The sequence below is a fragment of the Lytechinus pictus genome, chromosome 12, assembly GCF_037042905.1.
Source record: "Lytechinus pictus isolate F3 Inbred chromosome 12, Lp3.0, whole genome shotgun sequence".
Taxonomy (NCBI): domain Eukaryota; kingdom Metazoa; phylum Echinodermata; class Echinoidea; order Temnopleuroida; family Toxopneustidae; genus Lytechinus; species Lytechinus pictus.
Window position 1 is genome coordinate 16,529,038 of NC_087256.1, and position 26,538 is coordinate 16,555,575.

The window sequence follows — 26,538 nt, forward strand, 5'->3', positions numbered from 1 at the left end:
TATGTACACCCGACCCCCTATACGTGGGACCTTCATGAAATATTTTGTCTCTGACTTCTTGTTCGTTTGACAGTTTGTAAAGTTCTCTCATTGACCATGACTTGGTCAGTTTATGAAGTGAAGTACGACTTGAGAAAAATGGGGGTCGGACGTACAAAAAGGTTGATCATTTTATGGAATTGCCCTTCTGTAGAATCCACATCAAATCTAGAGTTTCAATGGTAATAAATATCAATAATAGTCAGTTCTTGTATAGCGCATATCACATTATGAATAACGTCTCTATGCGCTTCCAAATTAAGGACTTGGATATTATTACCCTGGCTGTAGCTCAAGCAGCTTTTACGCGCTCGGCATTTCTGCCAGGTACCCATTCACCTCACCTGGGTTGAGTGCATCTTAATGTAGATTAATTTCTTGCTGAAGGAAACTACACCATGGCTGGGATTTGAACCCACGACCCTCTGTTTCAAAGTCCAGAGACTTATCCACTGGGCCACAAGGCTCCACAAAAGCATCCCTATAATTCAGAGTGGAAGACCTCTATAAGAGTATACTGCCAAACTGCTTGCTTATTCACTATAAAAAATATACACAAATACATAGTGACAATACTTTTTTTCATACTTTATAAACATTTCCTTTAATTACAATTAAAGAAACATATACACTTGTATACCAGAGTACTAAAAATACATAGATACCGTATTAGAAAAACACTTGATACACCAAATCTGCTTGGGAACATTCCATGCACAATAGAAAATGGGGTGAAATAAAATTGAATAATCAGACTACTACAAAGCGTGACAGGCTTTGTAAGTTAGGTTGAGGAGCCCACAAAATACAAGAATTTGCTTTTTAGTGGGCCTCTCCATTTTCACAGAATTTAAATCTGTTTCATTTTTAGTGTCATACTTCTTTTGTTATTGATTGCATGTTCGCATAATGCTCTTTATTTTTTTTCAAGGCTAATGGAGGTAAAGTCTTGTCTATTGCATCGACTTACTTCAATGACTTAACTATATTTTCCTGAATACCTGAATTGTATTTTGCTTAAAATGAAATAATCTGTGATAGCATTGAAAGGGGACTACCCATGAGGCTGATGATCATGTTTGTGTACATCGGCGTTCCGAAACACGCATGCCCCGAAGGTTTAAAATGACTACAGTCAGTGGCGGATCTAGGGGGTGTTTGACAAGTTGGTTTGACCCTATAACGAGCTGCGACGTAATGCATCCTAGCCCCCCCCCCCCCCCCCCCCCCCCCCGCAGTAAAAGCATACTTATGATCAAAATTCATTACAAAATGTAGTGTGAAAAAATGAAGATTTGAATGCTCAAGATTCGAAGGTGATTGCCCATATTCTGTTCTCTCCTTTGGGTAATTTAAGTCAGGTGCATTTTTTTTCCTTTAAAAAAAAAACAAGGTAAGGATTTGCAAATGTTTGTAAACAAGGGAAGAAAATAAAAATGCAAGCACATTACTCTATCAAAGACCTGATTTTACAATTTACAAATTAAAGAATCACCTGAATTACAAACGGTCATCATTGATAATTGTAACGATACATGTACTTTCCAACAGGGTTGTATTTTTGTGCACTAGACACACTCACACACAGTTGAATGTGGTAATAACACAGACGATCGGTCCGACATCACTGATAATGATGTAGATTTAGGATATCAAATATTCAATATTATAGTCCACTCCACACTGATATACTAAACATTACATTTAAATATTCAAAACCATTTACAATAATAGTAAAAACCCAATATCCAGTGCACTATGTACAAAATATACAATAATATATCATTTGAATATTTAATGTACAAATTCATATATATTCTGTGACTTACATCTATGATAGTATTGAGAAATACAGACATGAAATAATGAAAAAAACAAACACATGTACAATATTCACAAATATTTTGCAATGTACCAAACAGTCACATGTCCTGCTACACCTGAAAAATGTAATCAAATAATAATCATATTCAAATATAGAAATGATTCCTTTATTAATATTGAAAGTAGTATTTCCATTACATAGCATTTCATTGGCAGGATTATAAATCACCGATTCAGTATTTATAAGGTAGATTGTGAACGACGAATTGATTTTTGAAAGAAAAGATGAAAAAAGAACATGGATTTTGTTGAAGCATGAAGTCATCAAAGTGTTGGAAGGTAACAAGTGTATTACCAGCCAATCCAATTGAATGATTTCAAAAGCTTTAAACTGTTATTGCAAATTTGAAACAAGTTTTATGAAACAGGCCCTCTGATTGGTCAATTCTCATCACAGGTTGCATGCAGTTCATTGGTACGAAACATTTTACATCAAAATTTGATAATCAATATTAAAACAACATTCAGCCTTGTTGGATTTGTGCGTTGAGTACTATTCAATCAATTCAATAAAATCCACCAAAGCCACCATTACCAAAGATATATCTCTAACGTTATACATTTATTTACTTCCTGATTTGTATTCTATAATTAGATAACTTATGTATATTGCATTATGCTACACCTTCTTTATGTTAAATTTCAATTCGTCATTTCTCTTTGTATAGATGTATATCTTTATAATAATTGGAAATCTATGTATTGATGTATTACTGATTTATACGACATACAGTTATGAATTTTTTTGTTTATGTTATCATTGTATATATTCTAAAACAAAATATTCATGCCATATGAATGAAGTTTGCTAATAAATTCAAATTCAAAATTCAATCACGTTTACAGAATTTAGTCCAGTTCCGGGGGGGCCACTTCCATTGACGAGTGGATACCATGCGCGACCATGGGGTCTCGAAAAAGCACCCTAAACAAGTATTTTCCATATATGAAAATGCACCCCTTAACAAGTATTGGCGTAAGAAACCCTACCCTTAACAAGTGTTGGAAACAAAACGATACTCTTGGCAGGTATTCCCTGAATTGAACCCCTAAACAAGTACAGCGATATTTAATTGTTATGTCATGGACGTCGGTGTTACCTTTACCTACACCATTGGGTTTAGTACGGCCCAACCTACCACACCTCGCGCAAATCGTACTCTAAACACGTAGTGTTGACTGTTGGGGCAAAAAGTACATCCTTTATAAAACATTTTAGTCTTAATTTTTTATACCCTCGCAAATTTGACCCTAAACACGTAGCTTTCCAAGCGAAATAGATACAATGTTTTCATTATTTTAGTGATTTTGACACCCTTATTACATTACGTACGTAACGTGCCCTATCTTGAAAAAGACGTCCTTTTTACATGTTTTTTGGGTCGCGCATGGTATCCACTCGTCAAAGTAAGTGCCCCCCCCCCCCCGGAGTCCAGTTGATTTGACATTAGGCATACTAGCTAAAACTTAAAAATGTCCTTCAAATTTGCTGAAATGTGGAGAGAGTGTTTGTTTTTCCATAGCAAGAAATCAATGATGAATTTTGGGATTACTTGTGGGATCAAACAAGAAAAGACAGTTTCTATACATTTTTGGGGGAATTTTGATTCTTTCTCACATCATGATATCAGTTCTCGTTGAAAAAGCAATCATTAAATTGTAGCTAGCATGGTTATCATCTTTTAGTGGGAATAATGGGTGCACCTACTCAGTTCTGAGGAGTACCATTTCCAACATTGAACTTTTCAAACTTCACATACCGGGTATTCATTTTCTTAATCAAGTATCTTATGACACTTTCGACTTCCATCATATGGTAGACAAAATTTAATATGAGTTCCTTGGATTTAAAGCTTTCCAACAGTATATGGTTTGTAAGGGTCAATATTTATTCCTTTAAAACAGGAAACGTGATGAATTTACCCCACTGCCCACTTCAAATGGATGCCATCTTGATAACGTACCAGCACATGGGATATTGCTATCACTGACTAGACTCAGTTACTGGCCAATCCATGCATAATACTGCATTAGTCAAATGCACCGGTAATATCTTTAACCAGGAACTTCTCACATCGAAAACACTGAACAATTGAATGGTATATTTTACAATTTAAGAGACTATCATTCAAATACCAAATGGTCGGTATAACAATAAACCAAATAAAAATGCATTGATACACACCATGGCAAGATAATCTCCACTACTAGAAATAAGAACAATACATGGCAGGATTTGATGATTCATTTGAGATATTTCATCTCTAGCTGACTGGAGTTAACGATGTTATGTTGGGCATTAATGTTGTGAGAGATGAGATTGGTCCATCGAAAAATGACCTACTTGGGTCGTACAAAAGACCTGCAGAGGTGGGGAGGGAGGTTGCAAAAGAGAAATATTCAATAACGAGTTAACCAAAAAGGTAGAGGGGAAAACAAAAGCAAAACAGTTAAAGAGAGCACTGATTAAAAAAAAGAATGGCTTTGTGTTAAATTGGTCACAGCTGTTCTATGCAGAAATCGTCTATATAATTGTATAATTTTCTAGTATGTCCAACAGTTCTACTTGATTTCAAGGATTTGAACCATAATTGTACCTAAATTCATAGCTATGTCTTTCCCGCAAGAATCTCTCAAAAACATCTTTTGATATTTAATCCTCACATTTCATCACCGACTAATCAATGGAGAATAGAGAAAATCTGCAGTTTAAAGACACATCAAACCTATACAGCAAGATTCCTGCTTAAGTGACACAGCATAGACTTTTGGTAAGGTGCCTTAAATGTCCATCTTCTGTTTTTACTTTCTGCTATGCCATGTCATGAAGCTCTTGAATTATTTTTAAATTTCTGGTGTTTCTCATGATTTTTTTTAAAGAGAGTAGAAGAAAAAAAAGCAATTACCTGCAACACAAGAAGTAAGCATACATGCTAAGCTGCCAGCAATGAGCGCCCTGACCACCATCTGAGAAATGTCTGCCACCCTCTGTGGGATGAGCGGTACCATTGCACCTAACATGATACCTAGACTACCCAGGTTTGTGAAACCACACAATGCATAGGTTGCAATCACTTGAGTCCTTGGCTGGAAAAGGAAAAAGAGAAACATAAATAATGAGAACTGTGACAACTATGAGAAAGATAACTGCTACCATTTGAAGAATGAGTGATACCATCACGCTTTACGTGATACCAAAACTACCCAGGCTCATGAAACAAACAATGCATAGGTTGCAACCACCCGAGACCTCGGCTGGAAATGAAAAATAGAGAAATGGAAATGATGAGTTGCTACAACCATCTGAAAGATGACTGCTACCCTTTGAGGAATGAATAGCACCATGGAACCAAAATAATACCAAAACTACCAAGATTCACAACACCACACCATAGAAAAGAAAAGACATCCATAGAGAGAGCTGTGATAACCATCTGGAATATGTGTGCTACCCTTTGAGGGATGATGGTACCATGGTACCTAAAATGATACCTACTGTAGACGACCAAGGTTTGTGAAACCACATAATGCATAGGTTGCAATTACTTGAGTCTTCGGCTAGAAAGGAAATAGAGAAATGAAAATAATGAGAGCTGTGACAAGTTGACAACCATCTGAAAGATGACTGCTACCCTTTGAGGAATGAATGGTACCATGGTACCTTAAATAATACAAAAACTACCCAGATTCACAGCACCACACAATGCATAGGTTGGAATTAATCAAGTCTTTGCATGGAAAGGAAATAAAGAAATGGAAATGAGAGATATAGAGTACAAAAGTGATGTAGTCACAATTTCTTTTTGGAATTTCAGCATTTTTTATACCATATTTCTGTCGAGTATGATGAAAAAACACCACAACCCAAATTTGGTAGGAATCGGTCCACGGGGCCCCAAGATATGACCTCAGAAATACATAATTAGCCCCATTGAAGTCGATGTACTATTGGCCTGGTGCATAACTGAAAAGTGACACGACATTTGCACCAGCACCAATTGCTCCAAGCTTTATTTCATCTAAGATATACATGTAGCATTAAGGATAGGGTTGCAATAGGGTTTTATGATAGGTTTAGGATAGGGTATATTGTCAAATCCAGGGCTGAAGTTGATCATTCCATAAGTGTGTGGAATTTACAGCGGAGCAATTGTCGTCCGAGCAAATTCATGGAACAATCTACCCTTTGGGGAATTAAAGGTATGGTACTAACATGATACAGGCTGATTGTGAAATCACCTAAGTCCATGACTGATGAAACTTGATTCTTCCAGTAAGTTAATTCGTTTGATAGTGACAACTGATTGTGTTGTTGCAATCAATACTTACTGATTTTATTCCTTTAATTTGCATCAATGCAATCAACAATTCCACTTTATTTCACCCATTATATTTATATATTATATTTATTACAATTCATTGCATCAATGCAGTCACTAATAACATAGTCTTCAGCCTTTGAATTTTGATAATGAATTGTATCAATGCTATCAAACACTTCCACCGACTTCATATCTTTTAATACTGATAATTAATGGTAGCAATGCAATTAATACTAAGAATAATATCATTTGATTAATGACCAAGGTTGATTTTATAATCGCAATCAAGATCTTTGCTATGATATGTTAATCTGTTCTCTATCTTGTATTATGTTCTATACTGTATGTCTTGCCTTGGCAGTCATGCGCCAGGAACTGGACTACTTTTACTTCTGTGTTAATTATGTTTGTAAATTACTATGTAAATGTTTTGTATGTCATCTGATCCTTTATGAATATTTGAATAAAGTGATACAAAATCAATCACTTTATCCTTTTTCTAGTAAAATTGATTTTATCAATGTATTCAATAATTACAATATATGCTTATCCTAGCGGCTTGATCAACACCTGATAATGATACAATCAGTTTTTATACCCATTCTATATCTTCAAATATCTAATCAATGTAAACATTGTAATCAATACTTCCATTAATTCTACCACTTTTACGTTATGATCAGTGTAATAGTGGTTGTTGATATTTGAATTCAATCTTAGTCAATTGATGGCCAGCAAGATATCGCCGATAACACAATCGCTGAGTCTGAAGATTCATGATATACGTTCATTATGAGCTGAAATTCTGTGAGAACACTGAAAAGGGGGGAATGAAAGTAAAGCATTCATTGTTGCTTGTCCATTGACAGCAGCCATTTGGGTACCAACTTACAAAGTTCTGAGGTGGTTTAAAGCAATCCTGGGGTAGCCTTTGTGGTCAATAAATAGTGATGAACTTTTCATAGCAGACAATATTTTGGTCATTTAAAATTACTGCGAGCTATCAACATAATCCTTAAACCATATTGAATATTATTTTTTTTCAACATCGCATAATTTTGACATTTTGGATCAATGGAGCGTCGTGGCTCAGTGGACTAGTCTCCGGACTTTGAAACAGTGAGTTGTCGGTTCAAATCCCAGCGATGGCGTAATTTCCTTCAGCAAGGAATTCATCCACAGTGTGCTGCACTCGACCCAGGTGAGGTAAATGGGTACCGGCAGGAAGTAATTCCTCAAAAAGCTGTGTGCACCTGAATAGGTAGACTAGCTTAGCCGGGTAATAATAATAGCAGGGCCTGCTGGGAGAACAGTTTTCGGAACTGAAGTGGCTACCCTGGGTAAATACCGTAATTATTATCATATTATCAAAATTTCGCTCAGCACTACAATGTGATCCATATATACTTACACTGACTTGGTTATCTTCAATATAAGCAGCAAGATCCTTGTATGCGATGAATTCATTAAGAAAAGTCTTGATGCCAATTAGTTCTGCTACCATTCCACATTCTGAGGGGTTTGTACCCAGGATCCATGCCAAAGGGAAAAACAAATACCGACAGATCAGCTGGAAACAGACAAAAAAAATAGAATAAAATTAGGTCAAAAGGCTTGGAAAAATATTGAAAAATTAGATTGTCTGGTGTAATACATAGCTGCCATCCTTTGGAAAAGCAAATTAGAATTATGTACTTCATAACTTATTAGGGAGTTTTGCACCATGATGAAGGATGGATTCAAGAACACAGTAAATGTATTGCACAATGCCTGTCAAATGACAGCGATCAGCTGGAAGGTCTTTGTCAACAATTGGTTAACTGGAACAGCAGTTCGTCTCTTGTTTGGAGCTGATGAAAATTGCAAATATGTCGTTTGTCCAGAGTCCAGGATGAAACTACTATTTTGATTCACCAATTTTTGACAAAGCTTTTTGGTTGATCTTTGTCATGAAGAGCATTAGGCAATACATTTTCTATATTCTTGAATCCGTTCTGCGTCACAAATGAAAATATTTTCCATCAACCCTACTTCTTTTATTATTTGTTCTCCATTCTGATGCAGCTCAAGTGCACAACACTATTAGATTCTAGATTGTTTCTGGGCTTGCATACATGTATGTGTTCTCATACAATATTATGTGTATTCCTTATGAAAGTAGCTTTTTCACCCCCTCTTTATCCCCTCTTTTGGCCCCCAATTGTACTTTATGGATGCCTCATGTCATACTTTCAGAGCAAATATTAATTTTTGTTACAGTTGACACCTATGGTAATGTCATTCATTAGAATATGACATAGAAATAGGAATAAAAAATGTTTTTCAAAACAATGCCAACAGAGAGAACAATATAAGATGTGCTGGAAAGAGGAAATCACAGAATACATCTCAGTATCATCTACATTTACCTATTCCCACTGAGATATATGCCAAAGGTGGAAACAGGTAAGACCAGCTAGAAGGAACGAGTGAAATTTGAAAATACATTCTTGTTCTGACTTGATGCATCAAAGATCAACAATACTTATGTGTTTCTAAGTCTAGTCGATATGGGCTGTCAATGCACTTGCAAGCAACTTATTATTTTTTTTTGCAATTCATAGCATTTTCTGTTTCCTTCCAATGAACATTTTTGGTTGCCTTAAATCGAATCGACTTTGAACATAAAGGATGCCCAGCTTTGTTACTAAGTGGCATTGTTTCATTGAGTTTGAGCGAGGCTAGACCACACACGTCATTACCTGAAAGCTAAAGTTCTCTACACCAGCCATGTTTCCGAGCCATTTGAGGACAGCATTGATGAAAGCCAGGAAGGATATCACAGCCAGGATATTGCAGATGATGTAGGCACAGATTTTCAAGCCGTCGGCCGCCCCGTTGAAGAATGCTTCCAAACAATTTCTTTCAGGACTGTTAACAGGAAGAGAATACAAAAAAGACGCAACTCAAAACAAAAGTTTGAGCTATGATTGCAGATTTTAACGGGACTCTGCTAAGCATCTTTTCCTGCCCAATAACTGAATTTCTGAATATTTATAATGTAAACCCCAAAATAGGTGATCTGGATAGCCATAGTGAAATCTTCCATGAAACAAAGCAGTTGATGCAACTTAAGTTAATTTACCTTACAAAATCATTTATTGTGGCCTTGATACATTTTATATTAATAAAAGTGTCTTCTTGTTTTTCTCCTTTTCCTCAATCTATTCTGGCAGAAGTTCCAGAGACTAGCAGGTGGTGCATATGAACCCCTGAAACCAACACCCTTCTCTTTTATAAATAGTATAACTAATAGGCATAGGTTTTCACTCACCTACAATTTATAGAGGACAAAGATAATCATTATCATATACACAGATGCCGCAATAACCCGAAAGTAGAGGAACAACTGGCAAAAGTGCATAGAAAATCTGCTTTAATTATAGGTTCTGTACAGTTGTAGGTAATAATAATACTGACTAGCTCAACTCAAAACATAACATGTAATTCTAATGATTTCTTTGCTTCAATATTAACTCTATAGCTTATACCGGAACCAATCTCATGCTCAAACGCAAACCGAAACCTTAGCCCTTTTTAAAGGTAATTCTTTTAACCATCTCCTAAGGCTAGGATATCCCTGGATGACAATATGCTGTTCCTCAAGAATGCTAATTCATTTGATGAAATGATGAAAATACATTTTAACCTACGCAAATTTATGATACCTTCTCATAAAATAATATTGATACCCTATCATTTGAAAACATACTTACACTCTTTACACAATTTGTTATCAAAATAGGACCTACTCATAAAAAGGGAATTTCTGTCCTATTATTAGAAAACACTCTTACACTTTCTCCGTCTCCACGTTGAAAACCCGAGCCGTCTTGGGTCTCTTAGTCTCAGGGTAGATGATCTTGGCGATGGCCAGTGCTGCCGGAGCAGAGATGATGGATGCCGAGAGGAGGTGGGCCGCGTTGATTCCGAAGCTGATGTAGACAGCCAGCATGTTACCAGCAATGGTGGCGAATCCCCCGGTCATCATGGAGAACAGTTCTGAGTTTGTCATGTCATTCAGATAGGGCTTGATTGCTAGGGGTGCTGTGGTCTACAGAATAAACATATTATCGGTTGAAGGGGTAAATTGCCACTTGGTCTACACCCACTTGGTCTACTTTCCATTTGGTCTCATCACACATGGTCTAATCCTAGTTTGTCTACTAACCATTTGGTCTAATTGCCATTTAGCCTGTTTTAAAGTTTGCCTTATATCATATCATAACTTGACAACAATTTTTGAAAGATAACTACATCCAGCTCACCTCAGAAGAGATAGATTGCCTATCACCTTCACAAATCTGACCAGCCATTCCAAAACGAACAATAAGTCACCTTAATTCATTTCGAGGTCATCGTTGAGCTTGCAAATGCACATCCTAAGCTTTGAAATGATACATAACTTGTGAAAATTGTCAAACAATAGCCCACTCAAAAAATTGATTGAATGAAGAAATAATTCAGTGAGAGCTTCAAAGAAAAAGGAGTGTACAAGGGACAAGGTTTGGAGTTCACTCAATTATGTGATATGCATATTGTCCAATCTCAATGAAACTTCTAAACAGTCCTGAAAAAAGTAATAATAATAATAATAATAATGCAGTTCTTCTATAGCGCATTTCAGACCTGACCAAGACTCTCAATGCACTTTACAGAAATGAAAATAGTACAACATAAGGAATTACTTAGAATAACACTTAAACAACATCAACATTAATCAGTTACATATGGCATATAAGTAGGGTCAAAGAATATCTCATCTTTTGTTTAAAATTTCATCTTCAAATTTGACCATATGAAGAAGAATAATCACTCTTTCAGATAAGACTATCTTCTAATTCTTACATTTTAAGACCAAATTACTATTTTGGCTGTTTACAGAGAACCTATAGATTAATTGTTGGCTTTGGGGTGGCGGGTTATACATGGTGATTATTATTTTGCTTACCATTCCGACAAAGATGTTGGAAGCAGCAGCGAATGATTCTGCTCCTGACGTGCCCATGGTGAAATGCATGACGAAGGCCAGACCCTTGATGATAACCTGCATTACCCCCATGTAGTACAGCAACGCACACACTGAACTGGTGAAGATTATTACCGGAAGAGCCTGAAAAGTGAAAGCAGAACAAAACACAAACGATAAAAATCCACCTCTCTTAATTGGGGCCACAGGAATCTTTTTTGACTCCCTTGAAAAGCAGAAAAAACTATAGACAGGTATATCTGCCACAAAACTGCATACTAATTCAATTGGGGTATGCATATTTGATGTCATTTTATTTTCAAATGTTGGTTCTTATTAAGTGTCTGTATGATTTGTTTTGCAATTATGTTATCACACATAGAAGTTTTAAGTTACAAATATTATAAGTTTAAAAAATTGCAGAGAGCAATGATATTGAACTTCTAATTATCAATAAACTACTTTAAATAACTAAAAAAAAAAAAAAGAATTGAATACATTGCATAGCCCCAAATAAACAATGATCTTACAAATCTCTAATTTTTGTTTATATGTACATATATTTTAGAATGTAGACATTCATACTCCCTGGTTTTTTATACAGTGGTATATATGAAGATATTTCACATAATGTTTAATATCATGGATAATTTTCACGGCTGCAGAAAGCAATATTTGCTAAATGCAAGCACAAATTCAAATATGAAATCGCCATAATATTTCTTAGTAATGTTACTCACTATAAAGAGAAAAGAGTGCAGAGAGAGAGGGGCAGGACCAAAGACAAACTCGGCACCCGCCGTGGTATAGTTGAGGAATGTCTCAACGTTTGTACCCAACCAGTTAAAAGCAACGAAACCTGGATCCGTCCTCAGGATAAGTATTCCAAGAAAGAGCTGAAGGTAGATACCCCAAAACACTGTTTTCCATCTTATCTGAAAATAAATGAATAATATAATATATCATACATATCATGTCATAGGATTTGGCAAAACAAAGGCATTGGCTAGCTTTGCAAAAAGCCGATTAAAAAAAAATCTCAAACCAAGATGAAACACGAGTGTGAGTACATGTATTAGAACTAAAAAACCCTGAAAACAAACATTATTGAGAATGAAAAGCTGTGAGTACATTGCAAACTACAATTTTACAAGTTCGCGTCTTCGAGTCGTTAATAGAACACATATAGTGTATGTCATAAAATTAAGATGGTGTTTCCGATCACTTTATATTTTACTTTTTTAAGCACTTAATGATTTTTGGGTGATTTGTTCTGGACTTTATTTTTGCAACTTATCATGTGAAAAGTGGGACCTTTCAGCTCAGATTTTTTATAAAGTCAAATCAATGGTAGCCTATGCCTTTAAGTGTCCCATCTTAGGTGCTTTCAGATTGACTGAAAAAATGAAAATACCAAGTATATTTGGCAATCTGAAAGCAACTACTTGTAAAAATTGCTAAAGAAAATACCTGCTAAATCGCAGGTACTTATTGAAATAGTACCATAATTACAAGAAATTTTGCAGGGATTTTTTTTATAAATGCATATAATATGAAAATATTATATAATTATAACAAGTGGAATGCCTCTGGCTGTCTCACCTGCATCACGCGATTCAATATAGCAGCAGTGCTGATTTTGAAAACTACTATAACTCGCACAAGATGTTCAGTGATACTTGGTTACTCTTATTTCCACGTTTTATGAACTAGACCAATACACTTATAGAGATATGATGGCAATTCAACAAATACCCCCAACGTGGCCAAAGTTCTTTGACCTTACATGACCTTTGACCTTGATCATGTGACCTGAAACTCGCACAGGATGTTCAGTGATACTTGATTACTATTATGTCCAAGTTTTATGAACTAGACCAACACACTTTCAAATTTATGGCTGTAATTCAACAAATACCCCAATTTGGCCAAAGTTCATTGACCCTAAATGACCTTTGACCTTGATCATGTGACCTGAAACTTGCACAGGATGTTCAGTAATACTTGATTACTATTATGTCCAAGTTTCATGAATCAGATCCATAAACTTTCAAAGTTATGATGGTAATTCAACAGATACCCCCAATTCGGCCAAAGTTCATTGACCCTAAATGACCTTTGACCTTGGTCATGTGATGTGAAACTCATGCAGGATGTTCAGTGATACTTGATTAACCTTATGTATAAGTTTCATGAACTAGGTCCATATATTTTCTAAGTTATGATGACATTTCAAAAACTTAACCTTAGGTTAAGATTTTGATGTTGATTCCCCCAACATGGTCTAAGTTCATTGACCCTAAATGACCTTTGACCTTGGTCATGTGACATGAAACTCAGGCAGGATGTTCAGTAATACTTGATTAACCTTATGGCCAAGTTTCATGAACTAGGTCCATATACTTTCTAAGTTATGCTGTCATTTCAAAAACTTAACCTCAGGTTAAGATTTGGTGTTGACGCCGCCGTCGCCGCCGCCGCCGCCGCCGTCGCCGTCGGAAAAGCGGCGCCTATAGTCTCACTCTGCTATGCAGGTGAGACAAAAACTTATAAATAGACAGATGTGTATGCTATTCTTTTGTCTCCAACAGTACAATACACAAAAATGCTATGTGGAAAATGACTGCTGTGAAAAAAAGTTCATAGGCAGCCAGGGAGGGTTTTGAACCCACAACCTCTTACTTATTGAACCCACAACCTCTTACTTTAAATACTTACCCTAGCTGGGAATTTGGAAATGAGAAAACTGCAGAAAAGCATAAAGAAGATTCCAAGGATGGAGATAAGACGTTCTGGTTCCAAAGCCAGTGATTTAAAGACCCCCGTCACTCCAGCCAATATCACCAATGTCAGGTTTACAAAAAAATACACCAGCCTATTAAAAACAAGAAACAGAAAAAAAACCATGAAGTATATTTCAGTAACAGAGTAATTCCCACTTTTCAAAAGACCATGAATTATTATTAACAAAATGACTGAAATAAGCAAACAAATGGAACACCTCTGGCAAGAATCTTCAGGATTGAAGGAGGCAGTGTAGCTTGAAGAAGAAGAAGTCTTGCCTGCATTACGCAATTCAATATAGCAGCAGTGCAGACTTTGAAAACAACTAAGATGAATAATTATTCACAAAAACACCATTCATATGAAAATAAAATACTTAGTTCATTGACCCTAAATGACCTTTAACCTCGATCAGGTAACTTGAAACTTGTGCAAAATGATCAGTGATACTCGATTACTCCATTTTCATACAATAGATCCATTTACTTTCAAATTTATGATAGGCTAACATTTCAAAAATTTAATCTTTGTTTAGATTTCAATGTTGATAAATTCATTGACCTTACATGACCTTTGACCTCGATATGTTACATGAGACTTGTGCAAGACAATCAATGATACTTGATTACCCTTATGTCTAACTTTCATGAACTAGATCCATAAACTTTAGAAATTATTATGACATTGTCAAAAATACCCCAACATGGTCAAAGTTTGTTGACTCTAAATGACTTTTGACCTTAGTCATGTGACCTGAAACCTATGCAGGATGATCAGTGATACTTCATTAACCTTATGTCTAAAGGTCACCGCACAACTTACGACCCGACTGGTCTACGACTGGCTTGCGACTGAGTGAGGGGAGATGAATCGCAAGGTAGTCATAAGCCTCGACACCGCACACCTTACGATCCGACTTCCATGCTGTGTGCGACTCATGCATGCGCTTTCTTTTGCGCTTTGTTTATCATACACGCGCCGTGTAACTCTGCTGTCTGATTGGCTGGAAGTTGGATTGAGCTGGCAAGTATTTTTTATATAATGAAGGGATTATATGTGGGATCTGTGAAACAAAATTGTGACAATTCTGTATTTGGTGAATGATTAAATGCTATTAATCTGTACATGCGTCGTGGTCTAGTGATTATGTCTCTTGTCTTTCAATCTGAGGGACGTGGGTTTGATACCCTGCCATGACATGTTTTCCTTCAGCAAGAAATTTACCAACATTGTGCTGCACTCAACCCAGGTGAAGTGAATGTGTACCCGGTACGAAATAATTCCTTGAATGCTTGAGCGCCTAGGCAGCCAAGCTAAAGCCAGGGTTACAATAGCAGGGTCCGCTGGGAGAAGTTTTTGGAACTGAAGCTACCCTGGGTAAATATGCTGTTGTTATTATTATCATTTTCAATTATTATTATCATCATCATTATTAATTTAAATTATTCATTGTTTGACATCCTTTCACCTTTTTTGTTTCTTTTATATTTTTACACTTTCGGCTGCTTTTTTGCACTTCAAAAATAAATAATATACTCACTAATTTTTAAATAAGTAAAGATAATTTAAAGTTATAAATCAAGTACTTTTCAGTAAAATAAACTTTCATAATGCTGCATGGATTTACAAGGAAATTGCTACCATTCAGTATTACTTTGACAAAAGAAATGACCCTTGTCACTTTGGAAAAGTAGCAATTTTACTTCAATCAAATTTTGCTCATGCATGACATGGTGGACTGATTCAATAATTTTTGTTCACTCAGTAGTTAGTCTTTGAATGCCGGAAAAATTCCTGCCAATCTATTTTGAAAACCTTGTTCCATTGAAAAGTTTTGGTCTTTTGAAAAGGGGGTGCTACTTTTTATTGTGTTTATAAAGAAAGTATGTCAGTAGTAAAATAAATTATATCAGCATAAGAAAGATAACCTACCATGTAGATTATATATCCAGACGTCATTTTTTTTCTAAAAAAGGATATTCAAAGCCAAAGTTGACTCTACTCTTTCAATATTTCTAATTGTTTGTGTTTTAACATTTTTTCATGTTTCTATCAATATGCATTACCTACACAGTAATTAAAAGAGCTAGAGACTGATCAAGTGGTCAGATACCTACGTTGTAACATACACAGTGAATATCAGAAATTCAAAGGGAAAGCAGGCCTACATACCATGGATTTTAACCCAAACTTTGGATCTGCTATCATCATCTCTGCTTGACAGACCATTTCAGCTGTCCAACTTGTCTGCCACAAACTTACAATCAGTATAATGCCATGGACAATGTTGCCCTAAGCTGACCCCTGACCTTTATACTGTGGGCCGAGAACCAAATGAAGATATTCCGGACCTTTCGTTTGAGGACGCGCACGCTTATTTACGACGTTAGTTGATTTTGGAAGAGACTTTTTGGGCCCGTCATCATGGTCGTCCTGCAATGCAAATTGTGTGACATGAGATTTTTTTTTCGTTTCGCATCTGCGACGGAAACATTCAATATGCGTTTCGTGTGCAAAATTTTGGTTGCTACTATGGTAACAGCGATATATCTCATTGAGGACGACTTTCCAAAGCCACATTTGACTCCTCCTAGAGCTCGAGAGGCCGCCCGGGGGGCCCACTTCCATTGATTAGTGGATCCCAGGAGCGACCACGCGTAAAAGGGGACAGAGTGGGCAGGTACGTTACGTATAGGCCTATGTAACGTTATAAGGGTGTCAAAACGATGTTTAAAATGCTGACAAAAAAGGGATATCCAATACTTGTAGGGTTTCACAAGCCAAATTCTTGTTAAGAGATGCATTTTCATAATCTGGAAAAGAATTACTTCCCAGCTTGTTTAGGGTATTTTTCGAAACCCCATGGTCGTGCCTGGTATCCACTCATTAATGGAAGTGGTCCCCCCGGAATTTGAATCTAATCCCCATTTCTGGGGGAAGTAAAACATAATGCCCATTACATCGTGTGCGAGAGGCATATCGTTTGTGTAGAAGGAATAAACAAAAGAAACAAAAGAAACAAAAAGAAACGAGTTCAAATGTATTACATAATGGTGTGCACATATCAACTCACGCGAAATGTTCGGCTGGAGAGGTTGATCTGACCCATGAAATCAATTGCCAGTGATACACCAATAATCCACATTAAATGTAATATCGATTCGATGGACTGTAATGATCTATATCTAAGCCTTCATTCAGTAAGTTTTTCCTCACTCAATATGTACTCGATTTGTTTGAAAAACCACTTTCTTATCCATGTCATAATCTATTTTAGGTCTTCATTTCGAATATCTCAAACCATCAGTCGTAATATACATGCTATGTATGGTGCGAGTGTCGCAGAAAAGGATTTTGCACACGAAAAGCAGATCTGTAGGGCCTGTAACCCCCCTGTAACACAAAGTTTAGCATTGATTGTAGAGCAGTTTTCTACGTTTGATTCTATTGACTATAATGCACATTCAATCTTAAAAATCAAGTGTATGATTAAGCGTTAACTTTTGTGTTAGGGGACCCTAATATTAGCGTCCGTGAGGATTGCGAAAGGTCCCAATTACCTCTGTGTGATGCGCCCTGTGAGATAATACTTTGAACTCGACGGTCATGCCAAATCAACATCAGGCATTCATCCTCTTATTCCATTCTGTAACATTTTGAACTTTGATACAGTTTCTCGATATTTAAAGGGGAATCCAACCCAAATAAAAACTTGTTTTTATAAGGAAAAGAAAAATCAGACAAGTTGATAGGTGAAAGTTTGAACAATATTGGACAAACAACAAGAAAGATATATTTTTTTTAAGTTGTAAATATTGGTAATCACTATACCCATGGAGACTTCAAATTGGCCGCATATGGGATGGCATAGTGATGTAAGGCAAGGACTACTCTTCCATGTACTCCAATACATATTATGGCTAAAATGTCATTTTTCCAAAAAAAATTATTTAAAATTATATTTTTCTTTCATGAGGACATAAAACAATATACTACCTGGGTTATATTTAGATTACTGCCCCAGGGGAATGGGTACTTAGGAGAAAACCACAAATCCCTGATAATAAAGTACATGGCCTATGGGAAAGTTGTCCTTGCCCCTTGTCATAATTTACCACTGATCTCTCCACTAACGATAAGGGAGAGATCAGTGTAATTTACTTACCCAGTTGCCAATTTGAAATCTACATAGTATTAGTGATCTCAATTTCAAAGCAGCTATAGCTTTTTTATTGCTTGACCGATTTCTTTCAAACTTTCACCATTCTGTTTAATTTATTTTTCTCCTTCCCAACACAACATTTTATGGCCAAGGCTGGATTCCCCTTTAACCCAGAGGAGTAATAATACACATGGGGAGGGGCAAAAGGGCAATCACCCCCTCCCCCCAGAAAAAAATGCCCATTTAGAAAGAAGAGCCATCTAACAATTGCTATGCTTTCAATACAAAATGATAAAAAAGTGAATATTAAAAACAAAATTCCTGTAAAAAAACAAACACTTCTTCCTGGTGAAATCTCTAATAAGTTGCATAATATTGACTTAATTCCATCTGATTTTTTTTTAATTAAAAAATATGTTTGATGAGGGGTTTCTTAATAAGCCCACGTATGCTTAAGCAAATATGAATATGACATATCACTTTTAGGGGGACAATTCTAGGCAAAAAACTATAATTGTAATATACAGTGTACATTATATCCCTTTTGTTAATTCCTCGAATAATATGCATCAAAATAATGTGGTCCAGCAATAAACACCATATGTCCGGCCTCCCTTTAAAAAATAATTTATATAGAGTTATTATATTTAAAAAATGCTCTGATCCAATTTTTTTATTCTTCTCTTTACAAAGCTATATGTTTTGGGTGGCCTAGCTAATCAGTGATTGCTAAAATTAAATTTTGATCCAGTAAAGGATTACAATAAAATATGAAATGTATCAACTTTCCCCTGACCTAGAAGGGTTGTTCCATTTGTTTGATTTTTGCTTTTTTTGGCGTTTGTGAAGGGAAAGGAAATTAATGAATACCTTGGCAAGCAGCCTATGTTTATTGTTACCATGCCAACAGCTCAATGGCAGCTCACCAGATACATGCCTAATGACACCCACCTTCATTAATTTACAGTAATTTCCTTTTTGTACAAGGGTACAACCTGAATTTGTAATCATAATTGATGTTCTGTTTAAAAAACAAGAGATATTCATTGCAGGCAATAATACTAAATGGAATTTTCCAGAGAGAATTTGGCCAAAACCTCATAATTACGGGCTAAGGTGCTTTTGAATATTACCTGTACTTTGGTTAAGTATATTTCATAGAGCTCATTTCTGGTAATGCTCTGAACTGAAAATGTGTTCTAGTCGTAATTAAAAAAAATTGTTTTGTATCTTATGTCTCTAAGAGCTTATAATGAAATCATTCATTTGTTTGAGTGCTCAACTATAAATGGAAAAGGGGAGGGGGTTGGGGGCTTCAGCCCGGCCCCCATTTTTTTTGTAACCATGTACATAAATAAGATGATGACAATATAATTGTGATTTTATGAATGGTCAGCCCTTCAAAATTAGCTCCTGAAATTGGATGAATGGGAAGTACATGTAGACAAGCTGGTTATTAGGTGAAGTTGATATGAGCTATATCTGATAAGACCGAATGGGTGTGAAACCAGAGTGGGATTATCCAAATTGACAAGTCACCTGCAATAGTCACTGAATAGGGCTTAAATCTACAAACCTACTCATCAATATGCCATCAATATTCCTTCTGCTATAGTTGAGCTCCAGAATCCATCTATCATCAATATAACAATATTCAACTCCAAATCAATATTATTCTACATTTTTTCCATTCCCATGACATTGAAAATATGTCAACATTATTTTGGTTAGGAAGCACGCCTGAAATCACAGTTGAGTTTTTATCTTTTCATGGCATTACTGGTAACCAGCCAGTCTGAGGAATGATGCTGTGGTAACACATATATTGAATATGGGAACTTACTGATGTAGGTTAAAGTTTGGGAATGTCATCTTATATGTTTACAAATAAAACTACCATGTTCAGTGGGCTTTTTCGTGTGCATGAAGTGTTGAATTTGATCAGATTCAGGTCTTTTTTTCTCTTCCACACAAGGAATAGGAATTGTAATAAATGATTAAGGGCAGATCAATGCGTCCGACTACTTCCCCTTTTTATGCCACAATTGGCATTTGTCCCACCATAACATCTACAGGAAGAGCGCTCCTTTATGTCCATCAAAATTTTGAGAGCAATCACATTTTCTTTACTTGTCAAAAATTCTGAAATTTTGAAGTTCTTCCCTTTTTTTTAAATCCTGGATCTGCCCTTGTATATCATATACCCATATATGACAAAATCAAAAAGGCCCAGCACTATTAATTGGGTCTTAAACAAGGTTTTGGATAAATAACTGTAGTGGAAAATGTGTGAATATTGTGCAAATATCGGCACTGGCTTGTAAAAGTATTTTCTTCACTTCCTTCACTGACTCAGAGCAATGCAATATCATCTGAAAAAATAACCTTCAGAATGAATGGCTCCCGTGTTTCGAGCTCAACACAATTATCTGTCCCCAGGAGGAAATAGATTTTCCAGATACGAAAGGAGTGACACAGGAAGTGTTCAATGTGCTCAAACATCACCAAATAAATCAGTTCATAGGTTAACATCAGAGACATCTGACTTTAAATGATGGCAACATGTACTTCCAAAGTCCACTTTATTCTGCAACAAGAGTATCACCACACTGACATCTCTACTCTATATGGTTCACAATAGCTATACTCATAATATAGCTGCAAACTTTTCATACCTGGATTGTTTGCACATAATTATGTATACTGGCTTCCCCCCCCAAACAATCCCCACATTATTCTGTACTTCCTATCCAAACATAAAAAACTGTATTTTTGTTTAAATTTTGGTCTGTTTTGTTTTGTCTTTATTTGTTAACTGTACGGTTCTGACTACCTTTCTCATATGTTTGTTCATGTGTCTTGATTGTTTGTACATGTTTGTTTCTCCTATTCAAAGTATTCTGTCATTCATATCCAAATTCATTTGTGCCTTTGTTTTGTCCCATCTGATGTTTGTTTCTCAATACATTTTAAAATTCTAGTGCATTTTTTATATGTCGGTGGGTTTTTGGATTGTGGTATTTAAAACTAACCTTGAACTACACATGCTCGAATTGTATTTTAAACTTGCTTCTTGCTTTACAGGGTTCACAGAGATAATCCATCCAAAATGTCATCAAAGTTCAGAAAGATAGGGCTGATATCAAGTGCTTTTAAAGATTCTTAAATTCAATTATGAATTTGCCATTACTCTCTATAACAAAATGAATACCAAAGAGCAATCAATATTGCTCCAAACTCAATTCCAATCAATGATAATTCAGAAAACTTCTTGGAAAGGAATAATTTAAAAAAGATCTGAAATCCATATGATATCAATGAATATTCAATACTCATCATTACCAATATCTTCTGCTGCATTTTTACTGTATCCAGAATCTGAAAATTGGATTGTGTGTATCATTAGATATGAAGGTATTAATTAAACTTTGAAAGTCCACAACCTGGATTACATACTTTTAAAACTAAGCCACCCAAGCCCGGAGATGCTTTGGGATCTAAACCCCAGAGGTCTTCCCTACCCTTTTATCGTCATCTTCCGTTTCCGTGACAACGACTGTGAGTAGCGAACCAGGAAGGTGTGCATCTCCCCGGAGAAGCGCCTCCAGAGCCATCTCCAGGCCAGGATGAGGATGAGGAGGGTGGTGAGGATGAAGAGGGGCATGGCTTGGTAGGCGTCGTGGGCCAGGATGAAGATGAGGTAAGCCAGGTAGAGGAGGAGGAGGATGCCATAGACGCTCCAGTGGATGGTGTTGTGGTTGTCGTGGTAGAAGTCGAGGATCTGCTCCTCGAAATGTTCAACTCCCTATGGTGTGGAATGTAAAACAAAATATAATACAAAAACTATATCAGCTAATTATTTAACAATCAAAAGGCACTTTCATAAAAGTTGTCTTTTCATGGTTTTGTCACATATCTGTTTGAAACAAATTAAAAATATAAAAGCTATTTGACGAGGCATTATTACTTTAAAGTTTGGCAGCAAACTACCGCTTTTTACACAATTTGTGCATATACTGATTCTATTTTTTTCTTTAAATAGAACTAACACTTTTGTAATTACCTTATTTACCAATTCCTACAATATACCAAGATGAATGGAATAATATCATACAATCTCGTCAAACCATTAATTCTCTAAAAAGTAATTTCCACTTTTTCATTTGAAAGTCTGTAATGTAGGCCCAAATATTACAAACTTGTATCTTTTTCACATATTTCAATTCATTCGAATTGTTACAATTTTTGTTATAAATCACATATAATTTCTTAAATTCTATCAATTTTAAATGACAGATGCTCTATTGCCATGATCTGTGCATAGCTACCTTTGCAAGATACATGCTATGTTGAAAAAAAAAATGTTGGTGTACTACATGTATGTCAATGATGATCAAATTATAACAAAAATTAAGGAAAAAAAATAAACGAAGTTCAAATTATAATGAAATTAAGGAAAACAAAATTAAGTGCCATTTTGAGTTGAAACACACGATGAAAACTAAGAAAAATTGTCTCACTGAAAGCAGGCCAAAAATACCTTTGTTTTCCTATTTGTACACAGAAAACCAGTAGCACCCTAGAAATGGCAACTTTTCACCTTCTAGGATGCATAAATTGCTTTCAAATTGCCTTTGATATTCGCCTTCACTGAAGGGTACAACTATGCACCTTTTAATGGTGCCACATAAAGCTAACAACATGTCTATGGTGCTCAAAGCTTCCGAATGTGCAAACTTGCACATTCTTTTCTTAAAACCCCCGTCACACTAGAGGCGGAATGAGCCGGAATGCCGTCGGAATGAAAATTCTTGGTACATTCCTGGATATTCGAAGCGCATTCTAAAAATTCTGACTGCATTCTGAGTGCATTCCAGACATTCGGGTCCATTCTTGTGACCGGCCCCAATGTTTTGCTCATGTTCAAAACTTTCGAAGTGCATTCGAAGTGGAGAAATATCGAACGACATTCGAAGTGCATTCTGACTGCATTCTAAATATTCTTGCTGCATTCTAACAGCATTCTTAATATTCTTCCTGTGTTTCGACTGTATTCGAGCTGCATTCGACAGTCAATACACCCGGAATGTGCAAGAATCATTCGAGGCGGGATCAAAGGACGTTCTAAGTATTCAAACGACATTTTTGCAAAAGTAGTGAAAATTTCAAATTCCCTTCCGAATGTGGCACAAATTTTGAAAGTTCTTCATTCCGGCTGGTTCTGCTCGATTCCTGCTGATTCCGAATAAGTGTGACGGGGGTATAATGTGTACCTTGTATAAGCCAAGTTAATGAAAAGATTCCAAGAGAAGTACCGAATAAAATCACAGCATATTAAATATACAGTTGAGGCCAGAAATTTACATACACCCAGGAAATTCAAAAGAAAAGTTGATACTTACCAAACATCATGAAATTTACTGTATCGTATAGAATATTTCTGCTATCATGACGCATTTGATGTAATATAAATCATAAATTTGACATTTATATATTACTATGAAACAATATTTGAAAACATAATAACAAACAATAGAATACATTTGGCATGAATATTACTTTTTTCAAAGAAAATTCCACCTAAAATATACAATCCCAATCATGTGAAAGAGCTTAATACGCTCTTTCATTCGATATCAAATTCGTCATGGTAGTATTTATATTTCTGAAGATATAGTAAATTTTACGATGTTTGGCAAGCGAACAAATTTCACTGAAATCCATGGGTGTATGTAAACTTTTGGCCTCAACCATATATAAGTGTATATATATCAATGTGACAGAAAATTGAAAGCAACACAAATATAAAGTTAGATAAAATATGAAAGAGAAAATAGGAGGAAAGAAAATATGGAATGGAAGATGCAAAAATAACACATTTATCCTCTATAAGGTTTGAAAGTTCACCCTCCATAACAACAATGAACTAAAATCAAAAGAGAAAGAAAAGTGATCCACTTCAAATTGTCAGTCATTCTTGAGATCATTGACATAAAAGAACAATTTTTACTTTTCAAATGAAATTTAAACTACAAAACTGAAAAAATCTATCTACATGTAAATGACATGTTAACAGAGTTACAAGCACTACCATCATAAATCAAAATACAACTTTTTTTTCTTAGAAAGGATTTCAATTTTGTGTAGATATTTCAATGATACATTTGTTAAGTTTTTAGAGTCGTCAATCCAATCTATTTAGCACCATATAAAAGCGGAATATCAATATTTTATTATGGAAGGAATACAAAATTTCCTTTTGGATATCAAATGTAACTAATTCCCCCCAAATTGAAAAAAAAAACAAAGGAGGAAGTAGCAAACGGTTCTTTGCAATTTATTGGTTAAAGTGATTGGTTAACATTGGTTTGACTTTTTAAAAATCTGAGCTAGAAGGTCACACTTGTCACCTGTGTCTGTGATATGTTACAAAAATGAAGCCCAGAAAAAATTGCGTTCGAAAATAATTATTTAGTGCTTCAAAAATTGAAATATAAAGTGACCGAAAACACCATCTTAATTTCATCCCATACACTTATGTGTACTATTTAGGCGTCTATAAGACGCCTATTTACAAAATCGGGGTTTGCCTTGTAGTTTCAGCTTTTCATTCTCAATAATGGTTGTTTTCAGGGTTTATTAGTTCTAATACATGCACTTGTACACATGTTTCATCTTGGTTTGAGAATTTTTTAAATCGGCTGCTCACAAAGTTAAACAATACCTTTAATCACAGGAGCAACACGATGCTATGTTTTAATGTTGAAAAAAAATCTCACTCCAAACTATGATCCCCTGTAGACAATCATTATAAATAACATAATTGATTAAAAGAATAGTTTCTCTCTTTATTATAATTTATCTTTTCGCTCTGTATAGGCTCACTTCCATGTCATTCAAATTTCACACTTTAACATATTACAGCATGTTTATAGTGAAGACTAGACTCCAAACTCTGTCTGTAGCAGCAGCCACAGTACATGAGTGAATCTAGTCTAACTACTTCAGACTCTTCACTACGCACTATGCAAAAACCAAAGGTCTGTGCATGCAGACTGCATTTGTAGGTAATAGGTTTCTTAGAATAAATACGACGTGGTAGGGCTGATAAAAACTCTCAAAATTCAAGAAATTTGAGGGCAGCTTAGAAAAGGCTCATATTGTCTGAAATAAGTCTTATACCAGTGAAGAACTGTTTTGAGGCAAAAAAAATGTTGCTACCCATGTTATAACTTAAATCTAGCTTATTCTGTGCTGTCATAAAAATATTTTAACATTTAGATATGAGGTTTTATCAACCAAGCCACAAGGAACATCACTTGATGTATGAGGAGCTATACTTACATCTGTGCAGCAATTTGTCTTATATGGAAGTTCATCCTTTTCAGCTTCTTCATCATTAGTGAGCGTATGTGTGTTGGTGGGCGATGCAGGGATGCCATCCTGAAAATAGACAAAATGGAAACAAGGTTACAAGAAAATTGTGATACAAATTATGATATTTTCAGGTTACAGTGACAGTCAGTTTGGATGTGACCTTGGAGTTTTCAGATACTGCATCATGGTTTGCTTATAACATCACTAGACTCGATTCATTATCCCTGAAAACCCTTTGAAATACACGTAGGCCAAAAAGAAGGCACAAAAATAATCATAAATGTATAAATTAATTTCTCTTGGGTGGATAATTAGTCAACTATGGCAAATTTCAGGTATAGTGGATATTATTTTGTAATGACAGCTTTACAAACCTCTGGTTTTCTCAGATTCCTCGTAGCTTTCCCAAACTTAAAATTCTACCAGAAACAGCTGCAAAAGTTTTCATACCAAACTTGGGGTCAAACCATACATTAGGTGGTTTCAAACCGCCTCGATCACAAGAATCCCCATTAAATTACGAGAACTTTTTTAGGCTGAAAAATACCCATTAATTATTCCTGCATTCACACCGCCCTGAAACATACAATTCGGGATAAGTTCCTGAAGTTACGAGCATGCGCAGTATGGTCTGATAAGCAGGCAAGGCGTGAGATTCAAAATCACTAGCCCAGCAGCCACCCACGGCGCCGCACCCAACGACACGCTGGGCTAAAAGTTCCCGTAATTTGCTTTCACATCGCCAAAATACCTGCGACCTTGGAAAAATCCCTGCGAAAGTTCTCGTAATTTCGCCAAGTACCTACTATTTAGCGGGTATTTTCTTTCGGGGAAATTACGCGTAGTTTGCTTTCACATTACCAAAATACCTGGTATTTTCTGATCGGGGTAAATTTCCCGATCAGAGAATACCTGGAACTGACGAACTTCGAGGCGGTCTGAAACCACCTATTGACCAACTT

The 26,538-nt window shown here is 35.8% G+C and overlaps 1 protein-coding gene across 1 annotated transcript in view; it reads right to left on the minus strand.

Annotated features, from left to right (window-relative positions):
• Window positions 1–3,154: 3,154 nt before the first annotated feature.
• LOC129272476 (solute carrier family 28 member 3-like) overlaps window positions 3,155–26,538 on the minus strand; it is a 37,807-nt gene continuing 14,423 nt past the window's right edge. The window contains exons 2-11 of the mRNA XM_054909620.2: window positions 25,544–25,642; window positions 21,721–22,004; window positions 13,972–14,128; window positions 11,994–12,188; window positions 11,236–11,397; window positions 10,082–10,338; window positions 8,987–9,155; window positions 7,657–7,815; window positions 4,830–5,010; window positions 3,155–4,285 (exon numbers count right to left, since the gene is read on the minus strand). Of these exons, the coding sequence (XP_054765595.2) occupies window positions 4,188–4,285; window positions 4,830–5,010; window positions 7,657–7,815; window positions 8,987–9,155; window positions 10,082–10,338; window positions 11,236–11,397; window positions 11,994–12,188; window positions 13,972–14,128; window positions 21,721–22,004; window positions 25,544–25,642 (1,761 nt within the window). The 3' untranslated portion in view covers window positions 3,155–4,187. The remainder of the gene's footprint in view (window positions 4,286–4,829; window positions 5,011–7,656; window positions 7,816–8,986; window positions 9,156–10,081; window positions 10,339–11,235; window positions 11,398–11,993; window positions 12,189–13,971; window positions 14,129–21,720; window positions 22,005–25,543; window positions 25,643–26,538) is intronic.